Source organism: Euleptes europaea, chromosome 19 (genome assembly GCF_029931775.1).
Source record: "Euleptes europaea isolate rEulEur1 chromosome 19, rEulEur1.hap1, whole genome shotgun sequence".
NCBI classification, from domain to species: Eukaryota; Metazoa; Chordata; class Lepidosauria; order Squamata; family Sphaerodactylidae; genus Euleptes; species Euleptes europaea.
In genome coordinates, this window is record NC_079330.1 from 11,070,027 (window position 1) to 11,090,365 (window position 20,339).

At 47.2% G+C, this 20,339-nt stretch overlaps 1 protein-coding gene across 1 annotated transcript in view; it reads left to right on the forward strand.

Annotated features, from left to right (window-relative positions):
• Positions 1–4,779: 4,779 nt before the first annotated feature.
• Positions 4,780–20,339, forward strand: part of PRDM2 (PR/SET domain 2) — a 41,139-nt gene continuing 25,579 nt past the window's right edge. Inside the window, exons 1-4 of the mRNA XM_056865097.1 lie at positions 4,780–4,829; positions 15,273–15,390; positions 16,353–16,456; positions 16,742–16,894. Coding sequence (XP_056721075.1) covers positions 4,821–4,829; positions 15,273–15,390; positions 16,353–16,456; positions 16,742–16,894 — 384 coding nt within the window. The 5' untranslated portion in view covers positions 4,780–4,820. The remainder of the gene's footprint in view (positions 4,830–15,272; positions 15,391–16,352; positions 16,457–16,741; positions 16,895–20,339) is intronic.

Genomic DNA, 20,339 nt, shown 5'->3' on the forward strand with positions numbered 1-20,339 from the left:
TAGAATGCTTTCTCGAATATCAGTTGGATTGTCTGGAAAATAATTTAATAAAGTTGTTTCTGGTCTTACTGGAATAACAATTTCAAGACCATTGGATATGATTTCAGTCACTTTCCTCCAGTATGTGATCGGATGTTCTTAGCATTTTATTTTGTGGCCAAAGTTCTAAAAATCACATCTTCCCTTGTTTCAAAACCCATAGAGCGCAGTCAAGAGTCTTTGTCAATAACGAACCAGCAGAGGGATGTCATGATGAATGTAGATGCCTCTTCACAGTGCCTGGAGGCGGCTCCCTGTTCATTTTGTATGGAAAACTAGTAGTATGTCTAGAGATCTATCTGTGGGAATTACATTAGATTTTTAAAATCGTTTCAGTTTTGTTAAGGCAAACGAGACTGAAAGAAGACAGAACCAATTTCTGAAGTCCTCTGTTGGATCAAGTTGGGTTTATCATTCTCTTTATATTTGATAAATGGTATTCTTAAATACTCTGGGGAATTTCTTTTTTTAAATATAAATTTTTATTCAAATTTTACAAGAAAGAAAGATAACAGTGTAGATAGTGATAGAAAAAGAAGTATATGAATAAACAGTACCTTAACCACTCACCTAATTCCTTACCACACCCTCCACCCCCACCCGTAAATGTCTATTAATGTACTCTCTTGGAACGTTAATGGTTGTAATTCTCCTAATAAGAGGAGAAAGATATTCCAACATTTAAAAAAATCAAAATGTGATGTAATTTGCAGGGGGTTGGACTAGATGACCGTGGTGATCCCTTCCAGCTCTATGATTCTGTGACTCCATTTTACATCCACAACAACTGCTCCAGCGGGCATCTTACATTGTGCAGATATTTGTGTTTGTCATGGGAGGGAGACCAAAAAGACGGCCAGACTTTCTTAGAACCCATGAGGTAGATTCCTGAGGTAGAAAGCGAAGGACTTCCCATGCAAACTGCAGGAGGCCTGTGTTAGAAAAGAATGCAGATACCACGTGCACGTTGAAAACTGCATGTGAGAAGTGCGAAGTCTACACCACGCCCGTGGCAGTCTTTACCGTTGGGCAGGGCAGTGGTAGCTGCCTTAGGCCATTGGTTCATTCTTGGCCCCAGCCTTTTTTAGCTTGTGGACACCTTTGGAATTTCGAGAGGGGGTGGTGAGCACCGCCCCAAAATGGCCGCCACAGACGGAGGAGGCGAACCCAAAATGGCGGTTGCAGGAGGTGGAGTCTAATGTAATGCTTCTCTCCTTGCTTTGCGAAAGAATTGCACAAGTGGAACAAAAAGAAGTGAAGGAGATCCTAAAAAGGGGAGAGGGGAAGAGAGAAAGAGACAGGGGAATTAAAAAAACAAACAAACACAGAAGGAATGCCTAGGCAGGAGGGAGAAAGAGAAGGGGGCTTGAAAAGAAAAACAGCCTGAAAATGGAATGAAATCACACAGTGCCTAAGAAAAGCCCAGATGTTTACTAGTCCTCCCTATTCTCCTGCAATTGCATCTGCTGTTGCAGCCGTGGGAAACCCTTTTGTCTGCATAAGGGCAGCCAGTAACAAGTCATGCCTTATAACAGCCCTACCCGCTTTCTGAAAAGCTCATTGGGTGCCCAGGGAAGTACTGACAGGCACCACAGCGCCCGTGGGCGTCACATTGAGGGACCCTGCCCCAGAGTCAGGTCGAGGTCGTTCACATCTGAGATTGAACTTGGGCCCTTCATGCGAAGCAGACACTGCCACTGAGCCATGACCCTCCCCAAATTTTCAGAGCAGAGGGTTGTTCCCCCCCCCTTTAAAAATGTAGACCATGGCTCAGTGGTAGAACCTCTGCTTTGCATGCAGAAGGTCCCAGGTTCAATTCCCGGCATCTCCAGTTAAAGCAGGGGTGGGGAACCTTTTTTCTGCCAAGGCCCATTTGGATATTTATAACATCATTCGCGGGCCACGCATTCTGGCCCTGCCCCCTTTAACCCCTTTATTGTCGCCACTTCTTCCCCCAGCCCTCTTGTGGTGCAGAGGAAATAGGTTTCTCTACAGCCCAGGTGGGAAAGGGTTAACGTAGTTTCTTGGGTGGTCCTAGCAGCTTCATAGCTAATGACTCTTCTGCAAGGGGGAAAGAAGGTTCCTTTTCTAGGCAAAACAAACTCACATCCGACTTGAATAGAGGCTGTTCCTGGCCATGGGAGGGGGTGGATCACCAGACTTAGATCCTTCTGAGCTAGAGATCTGCCAGGACCCACGAAGGGATTTCGCTGGCCTTAAACGGCCCCCAGGCCTGACGTTCCTCACCCCTGAGTTAAAGGGACTAGGCAAGTAGGTGATGTTAAAGACCTGTGCCTGAGACCCAGGAGAGCTGCTGCCGGTCTGAGTAGACTTTGATAGACCAAGGGTCAGATTCAGTATGAAGGAGCTTCATGTCTTCTCTAGGGGAGGGGCCGTGGCTCAGTGGTAGAGCATCTGCTTGGCATGCAGAAGGTCCCAGGTTCAGTCCCCAGCATCTCCAGTTTAAGGGACCAGGCAAGCAGGTGATATGAAAGACCCCTGCCTGAGACCCTGGGGGGCTGCTGCCTGTCTGAGTTGACAATACTGACTTGGATGGACCAAGGGTCTGATTCAGTATAAGGCAGCTTCATGTGTTCATGCAACACACCACTTGGTGAATTACTGCCTGCATTCACTCCTTAATTTGTTAGCTGGCAGCATCTCCTTTGAGCCATGGACTAGATTCCACATGCTAGGATGCATTGGGCAGAGCAGACGGGTTGTGCTCCAGATTCAGGATCGCTAACTGCTGTGACAATTTGCGGTGGAATCGAGAGCATGCGTCTCTGAGGGCAGAGGTGTGCTATTTCTGCTGTACTCAGAGCCACGTTGCCCTTTCCACGGAAGTAGGGGAAATGCAATTTAAGCATATTAGGTGCCACGTTACAGCTGGGTAGATATTATCGAACCATCTTATTCTGAGTGTATTGCCTTTGAGTATGAGGAATGGAGTCTTGCGGCGTGGCTTTAGGAAATATGAAAATGTAAAAGCATGTAATGAATGTTTGTTGTTTTAAGGGTTGTAAGGTTGCTAGCCCTATAAACACATCAGTACTTTTTGAAATGTAGGTATCACAACACATTTAAATATCAGATATTTAAATGTGTTGTGTGATACCTACATATCAAAAAGCACTGATGCATTTGTAGAGTTAGCAACCCTTTACAACTATTTCATTTTTTAAAAAAATAGGGTTGGCTATTTGATCGATTGCTTGGCCATCTATGATCACCTGTTGTTTTAAAGATTAATGTTATTAGAACAAAAATATGTATTTATTCAAAATATGTGTATGCTGTCTTTCCTGCAGTCCATAGCAGGTCGAGATAGAATGAAGATATGTTGATTGTTGCTAAGTTTGGCGTACGTGGTAGTTACAAAAACAGGTTACGTGCTTGTGAAAGAATGACATTATTTTCCAAAATTGGAATGAATTGTTACGACAGTCTTAGCTAAGGCTTTTCTAAATGTGAACAGAGTGGCGTAGTGGTTAGAGAGCCAGCGTGGTGTAGTGGTTAGGAGCGGCGGACTCTAATCTGGAGAACCGGGTTCGATTCCCCACTCCTCCCCATGAAGCCTGCTGGGTGACCTCAGGCCAGTCACAGTTCTGTCAGAACTCTCTCAGCCCCACCTCTTGTGGGGAGGGGAAGGGAAGGTGATTGTAAGCCAGTTTGAACTCAGAAGAAGAGGAGGAAGAGGAAGAGTTGGTTTTTATATGCCGACTTTCTCTACCACTTAAGGGACACTCAAACCGGCTTACAGTCACCTTCCTTTCCCCTCCCCACAGCAGACACACTGTGAGGTAGGTGGGACTGAGAGAGCTCTGAGAGAGCAGTGACTAGCCCATGGTCACCCAGCTGGCTTCATGTGGAAGAGTGGGGAAACCAACCTGGTTCACCAGATTAGCCTCCACCGCTCATGTGGAGGAGTGGGGAATCAAACCCGCTTCTCCAGATAAGAGTCTACCGCTCCAAACCACCACTCTTAACCACGACACCATGCTGACTCTCCTTACAGGAGAGAAAAGCAGTGTAGAAAAATTAACTCTTCTTCTTCACTAAATGGTTATTCTGTTTGCCACTGACAGTTTTCAAAACTGGAAATAAAATGAAATTAAAACAGGAATAGAGCAAAGGAATGGCAGCTATTTTTTTTTTAAAAAGACCACCACATTGTTTTAAAAGACAGATGTGTCCAGTAGGCAGCGTGCCAACTCTTCTGCTTCGGATACTATTTCGGATGTAGGAGGTGGCCAGGAGGAGAAGTTCTGCTGTCCTGCTAGGTTTGTCCTTGACCGCTGCAGGGTGTGAGGGCAAGTGACCCCCCCCTCCCCGGTCCTGCCCTTGTTAGGAAACTGGCACCCAAATGAAATTTGAAAAAAAGGGAAGTTGTCACCCACGAAGTGACTTAAAAAAAATAGGAACTATTTGACAATATTTCATCATGGTCAAATAATAGCGTTTGGTTGGCCAAATTTGAACAATCAGTTGTCCAGCATGCCAACCCTATGAAAACGCTGTGTTAAAACCATAAATGTGTTCATTTCAATCCTAGTGTTGCTTGTATCTCGTTTTTCCATAAATCGATAACATTGCTTTCTGACAGGGACCGAAAGATGTCCCCCAGCCCTTACGAACTGTTGATTTGAGTGTAGCATCGAATCACTTATAAACCTGTAGGGAGGTGCATATTACAATGTTCTGTTTTTCTTTTTAGGGTTCATGTAATCACAGGTTTCTTTGTTGTATGTCTCTTTTCAGAACACGGGCAGGATTTCAGAATGAATCAGGTGAGTCGAAACGCAAGACTTTTCTCGAAAAGTAAATTGCTCCGATGTTAGAACGGTTTCTCTGCTCTTTCTGGCTAGAAATAGTACCCCGACAGAAATTAAAAAAAAAAAATCAGTTCTCTTGATTTGGCATTTCTCTCTTTCTGGCTGTATGGAAAACATACAGCTCAGTTTTTTAAAAAGTTCTTTTTTTAAGGTGGCTTTTTTGGGTGAATGAAGGCTAATCCGATGGTAGGATAATTTCGCTGAGATAAAAATAAGGCTGAGGCCAATGGTGCAAAATAGGTAAGATTTTTTTGTTACTCAGAATAGAAATTCCCTCTGCGTTTTGGCCAGGGGGCTTCTTCAGGGGAATTCTGTAGTTATTGCAGTATTTTGCAACATTGGCCTTGGCCTTATTTTTTATCTCCTGTTACTGGGACAGCCTTTTTATTTCCTCTCTCTAGGATAATTTCACCGCCTCCTCTTTTCCATGAAAAGTATTAGTTACAGTGCATTCCTAAGGAGAGTTACTCTGGTCTATGCCCATTGAAATGAATGGGCTTAGACTGGAGTAACTCTCCTTAGGAATGCAGTGTTAGTTTGTTAATGCAGCTTGTAATAATTGTTGCGGTTTGCATTCCACATTTCTTCCTTTATGGAAATGAAGTTGGCTTGCAGGGGGTTCCCAGCAGATCCCTCTTCCAGGCAGTGACGAGACAGCGACCAACCTAGCCTCAGCTAGGTTGCTGCATTCATCCCCTATGTCCGCCCACTATGCTTTGGGACCCGCCCGCTCCCCATCATTCATAAAAGGCTCCCCGTAGGTAGGCTTTGCTCTGTTTTGTTTTCAATGTCAGCTCCGTCATCACAGTTTCTCACAAAACATATGGAGAATAGATATCAGCACCCCTGCCCCTGAATGTGGAGGTTCCCTTTAGTCACCATGGCTAGTAGCCGTGATGGACCTACCCTTCATGAACCTGTCTACCCACCTTTTAAAGCCATCCATGCTTGTAGCGATTGCTGGTATTGAATTACTCATTGAGCAAAGAAATATTTCCTTTTGTCTGTCCTGAACCTGTTGTCCATTTACTTGATTGGGAGCCCCCAAATTCTAGTCTAATGGTACAGGCTGAGTATCCCTTACCCGGACTGCTTGGGACCAGAAGTTTTTATTTCAGGTCTTTCCATATTTTGGAATGTTTGGAATTTTTGCATATACATACTGAGATCTCTTGGGCATGGGACCCAAGTCTAAACATGAAATTCATTGGTGTTTTATACATGTTGTATATATACTTTATACACATAGCCTGAATGTAAATTTAAACAATATTTTAAATAATTTTGTGTACATCGAACTACGTACTGAGGGCCTATGAGTAACACCTGCATGCTGGCTCAAAACGTCCAGTTTTTGGATCTGTCCAAATATCGGATGTCCAGAGAAGGGATGCTCAACCTGTATGGTGTTTTTACCACTTTGGCTGCGGCTCTGGTTATGCAGCATTCCAGCTGCCACCTCTGCAGGGGGGGGGTACCCCCAGAGGTTCTCGCCCCAAATAAATTTTGTTGTCGTCGTATTTGCTGTCTGAAATGTTCTTGCGCAAGTGCTGCATGATTGTGCGATGTGACCTGCAAATGAGTGTCGCTGATCTTTTTTTGCCCCTGTGCACTTTGGTGCATTTTGATTAAAAAGAAAAGAATTCTCTGCAGGGTATGCCGACCTCTTTTCCTGCGCATGAACCTATCAAAGGCTCTCAGTGCAGGATGCTTGAACACATGAAGCTGCCTTATTCTGAATCAGACCCTCGGTCCATCAAAGTCAGCATTGTCTGCTCAGACGGGGGGGGGGGGGAGGAGAACGCCCCCTTGTGTTTAAAAGCTCCCTCCAAATAGAAAGCCAGCACAGCAGGCAAAGACTAGGAGTAACAATAGCTGTCCTAGTTGTCTAATTGCATGGAGAAAAATGCACCCCAAGGAACAATTTCAGGAAGAAATCCACCAGGTGTGTTCTGAAGTCCATTCCACCACCTCATTCTCCTGCATGTTTGAACCAGGCATTGGAGTCCTTCCTCTGGACCATTCCACCTTCCCATCCTCCTGTCGTATACTTCCTGTTTCCTTTGCTCTGGTGTCTCTTCCTTTCCTCTGCCCGTCACTCCTTCCGCTGCTGCTTTCCCTCTGCCCTTGGGCCCCTTCTGATCTGCTTCTCTAGTATTGGAGGAGCTCAGCATGTGTCAGGTAAGGACTCTTCCCCATGAGCTCTCCCTTCTGTGAAATTTAGGGCCACGCTACCGACTGGACGATGCTAGAAGACTCCTTACCACCACCACAAGACCCTCTTAGCACCGGGGTGTCAAACATACGGCCTGCGGGCCAGATCCGACCCTTTGAGAGCTCTTATCTGGCCTGCAAGCCAGCCGAGGCAGCCATCCCCCTCCAGTCCCGATCTGGGTTGGGGAGGCATGGCCCAGCCCAACCAAGTGACGTTTATGTCATATCCGGCCCTCGTAACAAATGAGTTCGACACCCCTGTCTTAGCACATTGCAACACATGTTGCTTTAAGGAACCCTTTAATGTTCCAAAAACATTCTTGGTTTTTCTTGTATATATTTGGGGCTTTAGGTTATACAGGGACAATTTTAAAGAAAAGACTCTTCTCCAAAATTTAGCAACTCTGTTGTCTTTTGTTTGTTTTTTCTTCTTTTCTTCTTCTTGCAGCACCTTTATTGACAAGTGGTATTGCCAGGTCTGTATACAAACTGCCTTTGATGCCCGATGCATCTTTCTAGCATCCTGCTTCTCTTTGCTTTTAACTGCCAGCTTAGAACTCGGCTGTTACCTTGTCCCTAGTTATGAAATCAGCCTCTTACTCCGCAACATTCTTGAAGAAGGTCTGGGAATGGTTTATTTAAATATGATGGCACAGTTTTTCTGCAACGTAAAGAAAAACAGATCTTCAACTGGACTTTGCTTCAGATCATTTTAATGTATTTCTCTCCCCTCCCCCCAAAAAAGGACAGAATTTTTTTTTTTTTATGCACATGCTATTATTTAATTGGAGCAGGACATTTTTTTTAGGAGGGAAGCGAGGGGGTGTCTTTTGGAGACGTTTTTAAACGTTATGATTGAAATGTCAGTGTTTTTAATCTGCTGCATTTCAGGTGACTGTGTAGAAGAGAAGTTGCATGTTGTCTTTTGATAGATTTGGGGGCGAAGAGGGTGGGGCAGGGAACTCAGTTGCCCACAAACTGCTGTATCGTTTGCTGCTTTCTTCACTTCATCCCTTGCATTCAGCTACTACTAATGTTCCTTAAGAGTGCTTTGAGAAACTAATATTGCTGAGGCATGTTTCAGACATATCTACAGGGACATGGCATAGTTAACTTGTGGAACTCCCTGCCCCAGGATGTGGTGATGGCTGCCAAGGCTTTAAGAGGGGAGTGGACATGTTCATGGACGTTATGGCTATCCATGGCTACTAGTCACGATGCATACCTAATTCTCTCCAGGATCAGAGGAGCATGCCTATTATATTAGGTACTGTGGAACACAGGCAGGACAATGCTTCTGCAGTCGCCTTGTTTTTGGGCTTCCTAGAGGCACCTGGTTGGCTACTGTGTGAACAGACTGCTGGACTTGATGGGCCTTGGTCTGACCCAGCATGGCTTTTCTTATGTTCTTATGTCAAGGTATCGTGCCTGGTATAACAGGAAATTCAAGGGTATTCTCTGCCCCCTTTGCAGCTGTCAGGTTCTTGAGGGAGGCTGTCAACAACAATATAAAACAATCCTCCAGGAGGAAAAACAGGTAATGTTAAAATATATGCAGGGATAAGATCATTAGGCTAGGATTGGGGCGATCCAGGTTCAAGCCTCCCCTTAGCCATGCTAACGTTGGGCCAGCCGCTCAGTTCGATTCCAACTGAAATGGCCTTTTTCAACCACTCTACCTTCTCTTTGCAAACAGCCCCCACGTCATTCCTCGTGATCCCCCTATCCTGCTGGAGCAGCATTTTGTGGGGATCAGTGAACTTCAGTGCAAGAGGGGAGGCAGGAAAGCGCCATCCTACCATTGGAAAACATAGGCCGGATCCAACCCACCGTCTCTGAGCATAATGAAACTGTTGTGAGGAGAGGGGAGAATGGCTGCGTGCCCCCTAGCCGTGCGTCCTCAGAAGCAAACCTAGCCCCAGAGCAGAGTGGCTTCCTGCCTCCTACAACTGCAGACGTTTCTAGACAGGATAGGAATTGGCCTGGTGTACTTAGCACAGCTACCGTTTAAAATTGCCTTTTAATTGTTTAAAAAATTAGCTGCTGTTATTTCGCTTGGTTTGAGTTTTATTTCCATTCTTGCTTTAAATTTTGAAATTATATAGGCTGAACTTTGAGTGTGTGTGTGTATTAAGTTCCATCAAGTCCCTTCTGACTTATGGTGACCCTATAAGTCAGTGATGGCGAACCTTTTAGAGACCGAGTGCCCAAACTGCAACCCAAAACCCACTTATTTATTGCAAAGTGCCAACAGGGCACAGCTTGGCGGCAGGGGCTTTGAACCGAGCGGTTCAAAGCCCCCCCCTTCCCTGCACTCCCCCCGCCCAGGGCGGTGAGGAGTGCAGGGAAGGGGGCGGGGGCTTTGAACCGCTCTACACTGCCTGCTGGTCTGTAACCCATTCAGACAAGCCGAGAGCCAAGGCTGGCGAGGGAGGGGGAAGGAGGAGGATGGTTCGGGTGGGGGGAAGAGGGAGAAAGATATGGATTTAACCTAGGGTTGCCAGGTCCCTCTTCACTACCGGCGGGAGGTTTTTGGGGTGGAGCCTTAGGAGGGTGGGCTTTGGGGAGTGGAGGGACTTCAATGCCATAGAGTCCAATGGCCCAAGTGATCTCTATGGGCTGGAGATCACCTGTAATAGTAGCAGGAGATCTCCAGCTAGTATCTGGTGGTTAGTACAGGAGCGAAACACTACATAAACAAAGTGCAAATAGATATATAAATAGCTATGTGCCCTTTTTTTCACACACCGGTTAGCTATTTAGCAACTAGTAAATCATACTATTGTATTCCCACACTGAGCTTCTTTACCCTTCTTGGGACCGGCACCTGAATGTTACCCGTGGTGGGACATATATCATAACCTACAATTTGAAAATGAAAGCTTGGTACAAAATTTTGCAAGATGCCTTCTGAAGGACTGAAGAAGAATTGTTAAATTGCCAAGAATTTGAAATGGCCGTATCCTCCATTACTATTGGCATCCATTGGACTACATGAGATTAGCTTGTGGAAGAAGAATGTGTACCTTGTTTGGACATTTAAAAATATGAATATTTATGAATGACTTCTTGTAGGTCTTTTTGTGTATATAATGTCTCAAATTGCATGTAGCTATTTATAAATCTATTTGCACTTTGTTTATGTAGTGTTTCACTCCTGTACTAGCTTCTAAATCCTTGGATAATTGTACAGTGGTGTCTATTTTCTCCTCCAGTACCTGGTGGTTGGCAACCCTAATTTAACCCCCCTCCGTAGATGGAAATCACATTGCCACGATAGGGAGGTTCCCCTTTGTTGCAAAGGGGGGGCGAGTAGAAAGAGTATTCCACCCCCCCACACACACACACGCTGCTGTTGGGACCTCTCCTCTTTCCCCCCAGTCAGTCATTCCAAAATATTTGCAACGGGGGCAGGGGAGCTTGATCTCCCTGCCTTGCTGCGCACGGGTCTGTAACCCATTCAGACGAGCAAGAGCCGCGCGCAGCTCGCAGAGCCGAGGCTGGCGAGGGAGGGGGAGGAGGATGGTTGGTTGGAGGGGCGGGGAGAGAGAAAGAGAAGCCAAGCCGGCAGCTCGAGGCCTGCGCCAGGGACTGAAGCGCAGCTGGCCGCCCTGCTCATGCGCGGCCAGCCGGGCGGTGCTACAAGCCCGAGCAGCGAGTCCTGGCTCGGGAAGGAGGGGGGAGAGAATGGAGCAGAATCCGGGCAGAGCGGCGGCAGCGCAGCTTGAGCCGCCCAGCTCGTCGGGGCTGCTGCCGGTGGCCGGGTTGGGGAGGCGGGGAGGGTCGCGAGCCGAGCGGCCGGCTGCGGGTGGGGAAAGTTGGGGGCCGGGGGGGAAGAGCCGCCGGGCCCGGTGAGAGGAGGAGGCGAGCCGAAGGGGGGCGCGGGCGGCGCCAGAAGAGGAGAAGGAAGCGGGGAGAAAGAGAAGCCAAGCTGGTTCAAAGCCCCTGCTGCCCAGCTGGGCGGCGGGGAGTGCAGGGAAGGGGGTGGGGGCTTTGAACCGCACGGAGCGGTTCAAAGCCGGGCCGCAGGGAGTGCGTGGAAGGGGGTGGGAGCTGGGCCGACGGGGAGTGCAGGGAAGGGGGCGGGGGCTTTGAACGGTTCAAAGCCCCCGCCGCCCAGCTGAGTCGTGCATGCCGGCAGAGAGGGCTATGCGTGCCGATTCTGGCACGCGAGCCATAGGTTTGCCAACACGGCTATAAGTTAATGAAGAGCCCCGTGGCGCAGAGTGGTAAGCTGCAGTACTGCAGTCAAAAGCTCTGCTCATTACCTGAGTTCGATCCCGACGGAAGTCGGTTTCAGGTATCCGGCTCAAAGTTGACTCAGCCTTCCATCCTTCCGAAGTCAGTAAAATGAGTCCCCAGCTTGCTGGGGGTAAAGGAAAGATGACTGGGGAAGGCACTGGCAAACCACCCCTGTACACAAAGTCTGCCTAGTAAACGTCGGGATGTGACGTCACCCCATGGGTCAGGAATGACGCGGTGCTTTACCTTTTATAAGTTAATGACCTCCAAAACGTCTTATCCTTAACAGCCTCGCTCAGGTCTTACAAAGGAGGGCTGAGGCTTTCTTTATTGGATTGGTAGAAGAGAGCAAGAGTCCAGTAGCACCTTAAAGACTAGCAAGATTTCTGGAAGGGTATGAGCTTTCAGGAATCACAGCTGAAGAAGTGAGCTCTGACTCACGAAAGCTCGTACCTTGACAAAAAAATTTGTTAGTATTTAAGATGCTACTGGACTCTTGCTCTTTTCTACTGCTACAGCCAGACTAACATGGCTACCCAACCATGATCTTTATTGAATTGATCCATCTCACGTTGAGTCTTCCTCTTTTCTTGCCGCCTTCCACTTTTCCTAGCATTATTGTCTTTTCTAGTGTAGTGGTTAAGAGCGATGGTTTGGAGCGGTGGTTTGGAGCTGATCTGGAGAACCTGGTTTGATTCCACACTCCTCCACATGAGTGGCAGAGGCTCATCTGGTGAACTGGGTTTGTTTCCACACTCCTACACACAAAGCCAGCTGGGTTACCTTAGGCAAGTTACAGCTCTTTTACAGCTCTCTTAGCCTCTCCTACCTCATAAGGTGTCTGTTGGGAAGGGCAGAGAAGGTGTACGTAAGCCGGTTTGAGTCTCCCTTAAGTGGTAGAGAAAGTCGGCATATAAAAACCAACTCTTCTCCTCCTCCTCATGTGACCAAAGTGTGATAGCCTCCGTTTAGTCATTTTAGCTTCTAGGGGAGAGTTCAGACTAGATTTGATCTAGAACCCACTGATTTGTCTTTGTAGCGGTCCACGGTATCCATAAAACTCTCCTCCAACACCACATTTTAAGTGAATCAACTTGTCTTCCTGTCCGCTTTCTTCATTGTCCAACTTTCACACCCATACATAGTAATGGGGAATACCGTGGTATGAATTATGAATTGCCTTTGAATGTTCCAGGATAAAAGGCAAACCTGTCCCCCACCAAACATCCCTGCATTGTTAAAAGTTAGAATCTGGCCTACATTATAAAGTTAATTTCATTGTTTCAAAAGAACAGTTAACTGATTTGTCTTTTGCAAGCTCCATCTGTTGATGATTAAACTTTCCCCCTTGTTAATGCCTAACCAGTATTTGACAGATCAGTGGAACGGATCTTTTTTGACCATTTAAATGGTTAGCCCTGACAATGTGGAGGAATTGCACAAGCCGTATTTTTGACAGGGCTCGTTCACGTCTTAACCAGCACTGAAAACTGGAGGAATCTCCCCCCCCCCCCATATAGCAGTCTCCTGATGATGACATTTTAATGTGTCCTGAAAACACTTCACATTGTTCCTGAGCATAAGCAGTGCTGGATGGCCAGTTCTCATAGACTGTTGATGGCTGGGTGTGAATATTGGAGCACAAAACACATATGGCATACCACCTCGATGATGGATGCATATATGCTTCAAATGCTGCTTTTCCCTTTGAAATGCACAAAATGGGGCGCATGGTTGTTTCCAAGGAATGCATCAGATAGGATTCATCTGCTGAAACTTAGAAACTTTGGCCTGAGCAGTTCTTGGATGGGCCATTGCCTGGAAACCATATGTCGATTGCTCCAAGCTGGCGGGAGAAAGAAATACATGTACATATTAAAAATAATAAATTCTGGGCATTTTAAGAGGGAGAGACACAATTGAAATATGCCTTTACCCCAATAATGCCTTTATTGAGTCTTTACAAAGAAGGGCAATGGGAATGCGTTGTGTGGAACACCATTGATCATGGTCTTCATGCGTTCTTTTTAATAAAACACAAAGTAGGTTCAAACTGGTAGTAGGTAACTTTATCTGGATGGTAGAGCCAGCATAGTGTAGTGGTTAAGAGCGGTAGACTCAAATCTGGAGAACTGGGTTTGATTCCCCACTCCTCCACAGAAGCGGCGGACTGTAATCTGGTGAACTGGGTTGGTTTCTCCACTCCTCCACATGCAGCCTGCTGGGTGACCTTGGGCTAGTCACAGTTCTCTCCAAACTCTCTCAGCCCCACCTACCTCACAAGTTGTCTGTTGTAGGGAGAGGAAGGGAAGGTGATTGTAAGCCAACTTGGAAGGTCTTAAGAGGGGAGTGGACATGTTCATGGAGGATAAGGCTATCCATGGCTACTAGTCAAAATGAATACTGGTCATGATGCATATTTATTCTGTCCAGCGTCAGAGGAGCATGCCTATATTAGGTGCTTTGGAACACAGGCAGGACAATGTTGCTGTAGTTGTCTTGTGTGTGGGCTTCCTGGAGGTACCTGGTTGTCCCCTGTGTGAACAGACTGCTGGACATGATGGGCCTTGGTCTGATCCAGCAGGGCCTTTTTATGTTCTTAAGAATCTATATTTGCCTGTAATAAGAACTCCACAAAGGTAACTTTTTCCATGCAACTCAAGCCGGGCCTTAGAATTCTGATCAAACTGTTCCTTTCTTGTCTTTGCCAAGATCACAACTCAAAGTCCAGTGAGTTGATGTGATGGGAACACGTTGTGTTTCAAAGCATGCTTGACCATGTAATGTCTCTGGCTTCCCTTCAATTTGGCATCGATTCCTGCTCCTTTTGGAACGCTGCCTTTTCTGTTGCTTTGGAAATAAGGCAGGGTACCTATGGTGGCTACAAGACTACAGAATGGCATTGTGGTCTCTGGAAGCACCTGCCGGAAGTGTCCAAATAAAGCAGGTAACTGAGATAGACAAACGAGCATCCTCTATCTAGATTAAACACGGCGGACTCTTGGATTTAGGTGCCTTTGAAATGCTGGTTCTATGACCTTAGGCAGATCATGAAAGGGAGGGCGTCTTGGCCATCTTCTGGGCATGAAGTATGGGTCACTGGGGGTGTGGGGGGGGGAGGTAGTTTGGAATTTCCTGCATTGTGCAGGGGGTTGGACTAGATGACCCTGGTGGTCTCTTCCAACTCTATGATTCTGTGATTGGTTTGGGTATGAGCTTGGAGTCTGCCTCTAGTCCTCGGGCCCCGTACCCTTCTCATATCTCCATCGGTGGGAAGAGTTGCTTCAATTTCAAAGCCAATAGAAGGAAGTAAGAGTAAGGCTGAACTCTCCTGCTATTACAGTTATTTCTGCCTTGCTCAGGTAGCAATCTGTCTGCCTCCTGCGGGGTGGCAGTTGCCTCATGTTGAAATTTAATGTGATAATGATTGTAAACAGCCACTTGTTTTACTTGAGTGCCAATGTGGTGTAGGGGTTAGGAGCGGTGGACTCTAATCTGGAGAACCAGGTTTGATTCCCCACTCCTACACATGAAGCCAGCTGGGTGACCTTGGGCTAGTCACAGTTCACTCCAAACTCTCAGCCCCACCTACCTCACAAGGTGCCTGTTGTGGGGAGAGGAAAAGAAGTCAATTGTAAGCCTGTTTGATTCTCCTTAAAAGGTAGAGAAAATTGGCATATAAAAACCAACTGTTCTTCTGAATTCAAGTACTGTTTCTAATTATAATCTGATGACTTGAACGGGCAGCTCTGCTTGAATCGGTCACTGTGTTCCTACTGGGACATTGCACCAGCGATGGCGCATTCCCCTGTGGCATGTGCTGTCCTTGCATGCACATGTCGCCCAAGCAAAGGGATTTGGGTTTTTTTATGTAGTATGCATGGATCACTGAATTCTGTTGCAGGTGCTTGAACGCTCTTCTTGTTTTTTGTCTGTTTGTAGATCTCAACGGAGCCTGCAGTATCAGTTGAGACGTTGGCGGATGTACCTGATCAAGTGCTCAAAGGACTTCCTGAGGAAGTGAAGCTTCTCCCCTCTGCTGTTGACGAGACACGGCTTGGTAAGCATATCTAGAAACCAGTGGTGTACTGAGAGGTTGGTGGAACTGGATACATGGAGGTGATGGTGTTGAGCACAGTGAATAGAGGAAATAATGTTGAGGGCTCTTTAGATTCAGGGTGGGGGGAAATAAAAGGAACTGATTCTGTTTCTTAAGACAAGACTTGGTGAAAGAGAATTGCTAGAAGGCAAATGCAGGTAAGCTGGGAAGTGGTTCCTCAACCGGAGGGAGCTTGCAGAATCTTCTTGAACACATGAAGCTGCCTTATACTGAATCATACCCTTGGCCCATCAAAGTCAGAATTGTCTACTTAGACCGGCAGCGGCTCTCCAGGGTCTAAGGCAGGGGTCTTTCACATCACTTTCCTGCCTAGTTCCTTTTAACTGGAGATGCCGGGGATTGAACCTGGGACCTTCCGCATGGCAAGCAGATGCTCCACTACTGAGCCACAGCCCCTCCATTTTTCCTCTGAATGCTTTGAGGCAACGTTGAATGAGCATTTGTTGAACTGGGCAAGAGCTCTACCTTTACCCGCCCACTTCCTAAAAACACTTGGCAGGTGACATTGTGCCCACAGGCATCACGTTGGGGACCTCTAGTGGTTAACAGCAGTGGTTTGGAGTCTGATCTAGAGTCCCAGGTTCGATTCCCAGCTCCTCCACATGAGTGGTGGAGGCTAATCGCGTGAACTGGATTTGTTTCCCCACTCCTACACACAAAGCTAGCTGGGTGACCTTGGGCTAGTCACACTCTCTCAGCCCCACCTACCTCACAAGGTGTCTGTTGTGGGGAGGGGGAGGGAAGGTGATTGTAAGCCGGTTTGAGCCTCCCTTAAGTGGTAGCGAAAGTCGGCATATAAAAACCAACTCTTCTTCTAGCTGTGCTTATCTCTGCAAAGTCTTGAGGTGTGAAAACTGCCTGGCTTTGAGGAGTCTAATTGGCGTTTCGCATCTGTCTTTCAGGTGTCTGGGCGACAAAGCCAATTTTCAAAGGCCGAAAGTTTGGACCTTTCGTTGGTGACAAGAAGAAAAGGTCTCAAGTGAAGAGCAATGTATTCATGTGGGAGGTAAGAGCTGAAGAAAGGGCACGTCCAGCCAAGCAGCTGTACGTGGGAACGCTCATTCTGTGTAAATGTCAATTTGATTCATTTGCATGTTCTCCTCCCTGGTTCCCCCCAAAGTGCCCTTAGAGCAGCTGGCAGTAACTGTAAAACATAGCCGTAAATTCCTAAAACATTCAAAGCAACTTGAAAACACAGGATCATTAACTTCTGTCATTATAGCAAGAACGATAGCATGTTATCTCGCCGTTAGTAACTTTGGTTCTCTTCTCTTCCCCATAACCCTCCAAGGTCTACTACCCAAACCTGGGATGGATGTGTGTTGATGCTACAGATCCAGAGAAGGGAAATTGGCTCCGGTATGTAAACTGGGCACGTTCCGGAACGGAGCAGAATCTCTTCCCTTTGGAGATCAACAGAACCATTTACTACAAAACCTTAAAGGTAGTTGTGCTTCTGTACCCATCCATAGTTTAATTCCTGTTTTGTGCACTTTTTTGGTCTGTGCTTGCAATCCAGAGCAACCTGACAAGTGGATTCATCAGACATCTCCCTTTCAAAGAGCTGCTAAAACTGTTGGAGCACACGGGAGTGTTGTTGTTTTTTTAACTTTGCAAAAACATCTTTCTGAAATTGTCGCAATGAGCCCTTGAGGGCATCTCTCCAGCGGTGGGGCTTAGATTTTTAAAAAATCACATGAACACATAAAGCTGCCTTCTACTGAATTAGACCCTTGGTCCATCAAAGACAGTGTTGTCTACTCAGACTGGCAGTGGCTCTCCGGGGTCTCAGGCAGAGAGGTCTTTCACATCACCTACTTGCCTGGTCCCTTTAACTGGAGTTGCCGGGAATTGAACCTGGGACCTTCTACATGCCAAGCAGAGGCTCTACCACTGAGCCACGGCCCCTCCCCATGGCTCTCCAGGGTCTCAGGTCGAGGTTCTTCACATCACCCACTTGCCTGGTCCCTTTAACTGGAGATGCCAGGGATTGAACCTGGGACCTTCTGAATGCCAAGCAGAGGCTCTACCACTGAACCACAGCCCCTCCCCATTTGTGAAACCTCTGCCAGAAGGTGTTGTTGTCTGGGGAGAGAAGTCTCTTAACTGCCCCAGAATAGGCTCTCAGGTGAGCTCTCAGCTGTGGTCGGTTGTGCTTGGCCTGAGCTCTCCACCGCTTTAGCGGCCTCCTTTCTTGCTATTTTGCCCATAGCTCTAAGAGATCTGGTTTTGCTACCTTGTCAGAGGGCAGGTAGGGTCAATCCCATCAGTGGTCCAGGACAACTGTTTTAATTCCATACGCCCACCAGATCAAAGGCAGGAAGACTTACAAAATGAGTCCACAGGTCTTCCAGAGCAGGGGTGTCGAACTCATTTGTTACGAGGGCTGGATATGACGTAAATGTCACTCGATCGGGCCGGGCCATGCCTCACCAGCCCAGATCAGGCTGGAAGGGGTGGCTGTCTCATTTGCTGGGTAAGAGCTCTCAGGAAGCTGGATCCGGCCCGGGAGCCATATGTTTGACACCCCTGTTCCAGAGCATCTGAGAAGCAAACAGGAGTCATTAGTATCCATTTGAATTAATCCTTCACTCGTGGAGTGGTTACATCATGTGGCTTAACCACAAATGATCACACCGATCCATTCGGCGTGCCAGAAATTCATTAGTTGAGCTTTGTCTCGTTTTGTGATTTACTGAACAAAATGTTGTTTTTGCCAAATTATTCAGAAGGTCATTTGGAAGCAATTTCTGTTCTTTCGTGGTTGCTGGGCTTGTGCTTGTTCCACAGTAAATTTGTCTCCCCTTCCCAGTACTGATTATTGGCTCTGATACATTCTGAAGAGAAAATATTTGTCTCCGTTGAATGGGCAAGGATAACTTTCTCATTAAGAGAAAGCCCGAACTGCTTCGACGGGGAGTACTTCTGCCTTTAATGTAGGCAGGGAAAGATAAATAGTGCTGTCAGGCGTACTTCTTGTAGTGTGGCTGCCAGCTTCCCACGAAATGAGGGGCGAAACTTGGGCAAGAATCAGAAAATATCATACGGGCTCATCCAATCCTCAGTCATCCGTGACCCTATTTGAAGAAGGGATTGATCACTCATTTTTCTGTGGACAGGCTGTGTTACTTTCTGCCGGAGAGATAAACTTGGGTTTCTCCCAGCGCTTGGTTGATTGGCCTGCAGTTGCACGTATGGCTGCCTGTTATAGCATGCCTATTATATTAGGTAGGAGACCCATGGCGCAGAGTGGTAAGCCCGCAGTACTGCAGTCCAAAGCTCTGCTCACGACCTGAGTTCGATCCCAACTGAAGTCGGGTTCAGGTAGCCGGCTCAAGGTTGACTCAGCCTTCCATCCTTCCGAGGTTGGCAAAATGAGTACCCAGCTCGCTGGGGGTAAAGTGTAGATGACTGGGGAAGGCAATGGCAAACCACCCCATAAAACATAGTCTGACTAGAAACGTTGGGATGTGAAATCACCCCATGGGTCAGTAATGGCCGGGTGCTTGCACCTTTACCTTTATTATATTAGGTGCCTTGGAACACAGGCAAAATAATGCAGCGGCAGCCATCTTGTTTGTGGGCTTCCTAGAGGCCCCTGGTTGCCCACTGCGTGAACAGACTGCTGGACTCGATGGGCCTTCGTCTGATCCAGCAGGGTCTTTCTTATGTTCTTAGGATTACGGATCCTAAGGGTTATCTTGAAATCATTGAAGGCCTGCAGTCAAGGCTAGGAAGATTAGCTGAATACCTTTTACAGCCGCTCAGGAACAGACAGGATTAATTAGCGTTGGTTTTAATTGACCCTTAAGCAGCTGGTTTTCTGGGGGGAGTCATGGGGGGGGGGTCCCCAAGCTGCATGGAATGAGGTCTGAGTCTACTGAGGAAAGCCTTGGAAGGGCCAGATTCTGTCGACTCCTGTTCAAGACCACTGCCAGCAGGAACTAAGGGGTACAATATTCCAGGAGTCTGGAAGACTCAAGGTTCCAAGCAACATGCTGCCAAAGCAGCCATTTTCTCCAGGGGAACTGTTCTCTATCAGGTGGAGATCAATAGTAATAGCGGTAGATTTCCAGCTAGTACCCTGAGGGTTTCCAGGCCCCTCCGCCACCGGAGAGGATTTTTGGGGGGCAGAGCCTGAGAAGGGCGAGGTTTGGGGAGGCACTTCAGTTCCATAGAGTCCAATTGCCAAAGTGGCCTTTTTCTCCAGGTGAACTGATCTCTGTCAGCTGGAGATCAGTTGTAATAGCCTGGAGGTTGGCAGTCCCTACCGGGTGGGGATTCATTCCTGGGTCCAGCACTCTGTAAACGTGAATAATAATAATAATAACTCCCCATGGTGCCTCAATCCTCTGCCTTTCCCCTGAGCCAAAGCCAAACAGCCTCCGGCCCAAGAAGCAGAGCAGTGTGCTCGGTCAGCTTCCCTACAATTCGGCTTTAAAAAAAAAAAAAAAAAAAACTTTTTGTGCTGACTAGGGTTGCCAACCTCCAGGTAGTAGCTGGAGATCTCCCGCTATTACAACTAATCTCCAGCCGATAGAGATCAGTTCTCCTGGAGAAAACGGCTGCTTTGGCAATTGGACTCAGTGTAGGGTTACCAAGTCCGTCTTCGCCACCACCGGGATATTTTGGGGGCGGGGTTTGGGGAGGGGTGGGACTTCAATGCCATGGAGTCCAATTGCCAAAACGTCCATTTTCTCCAGGTGAACTGATCTCTCTCGGCTGGAGATCAGATGTAATAGCAGGAGATCTCCAGCTAGCACCTGGAGGTTTAGGAAATCAAAATGGGAAAACTTGTGCTGCCGATGGACAGTATTACAAAATTACCAGCACATACGACCAAAAACATGTGCTGGTAATTTTGTAGTGCCTGGAGGTTGGCAACCCTA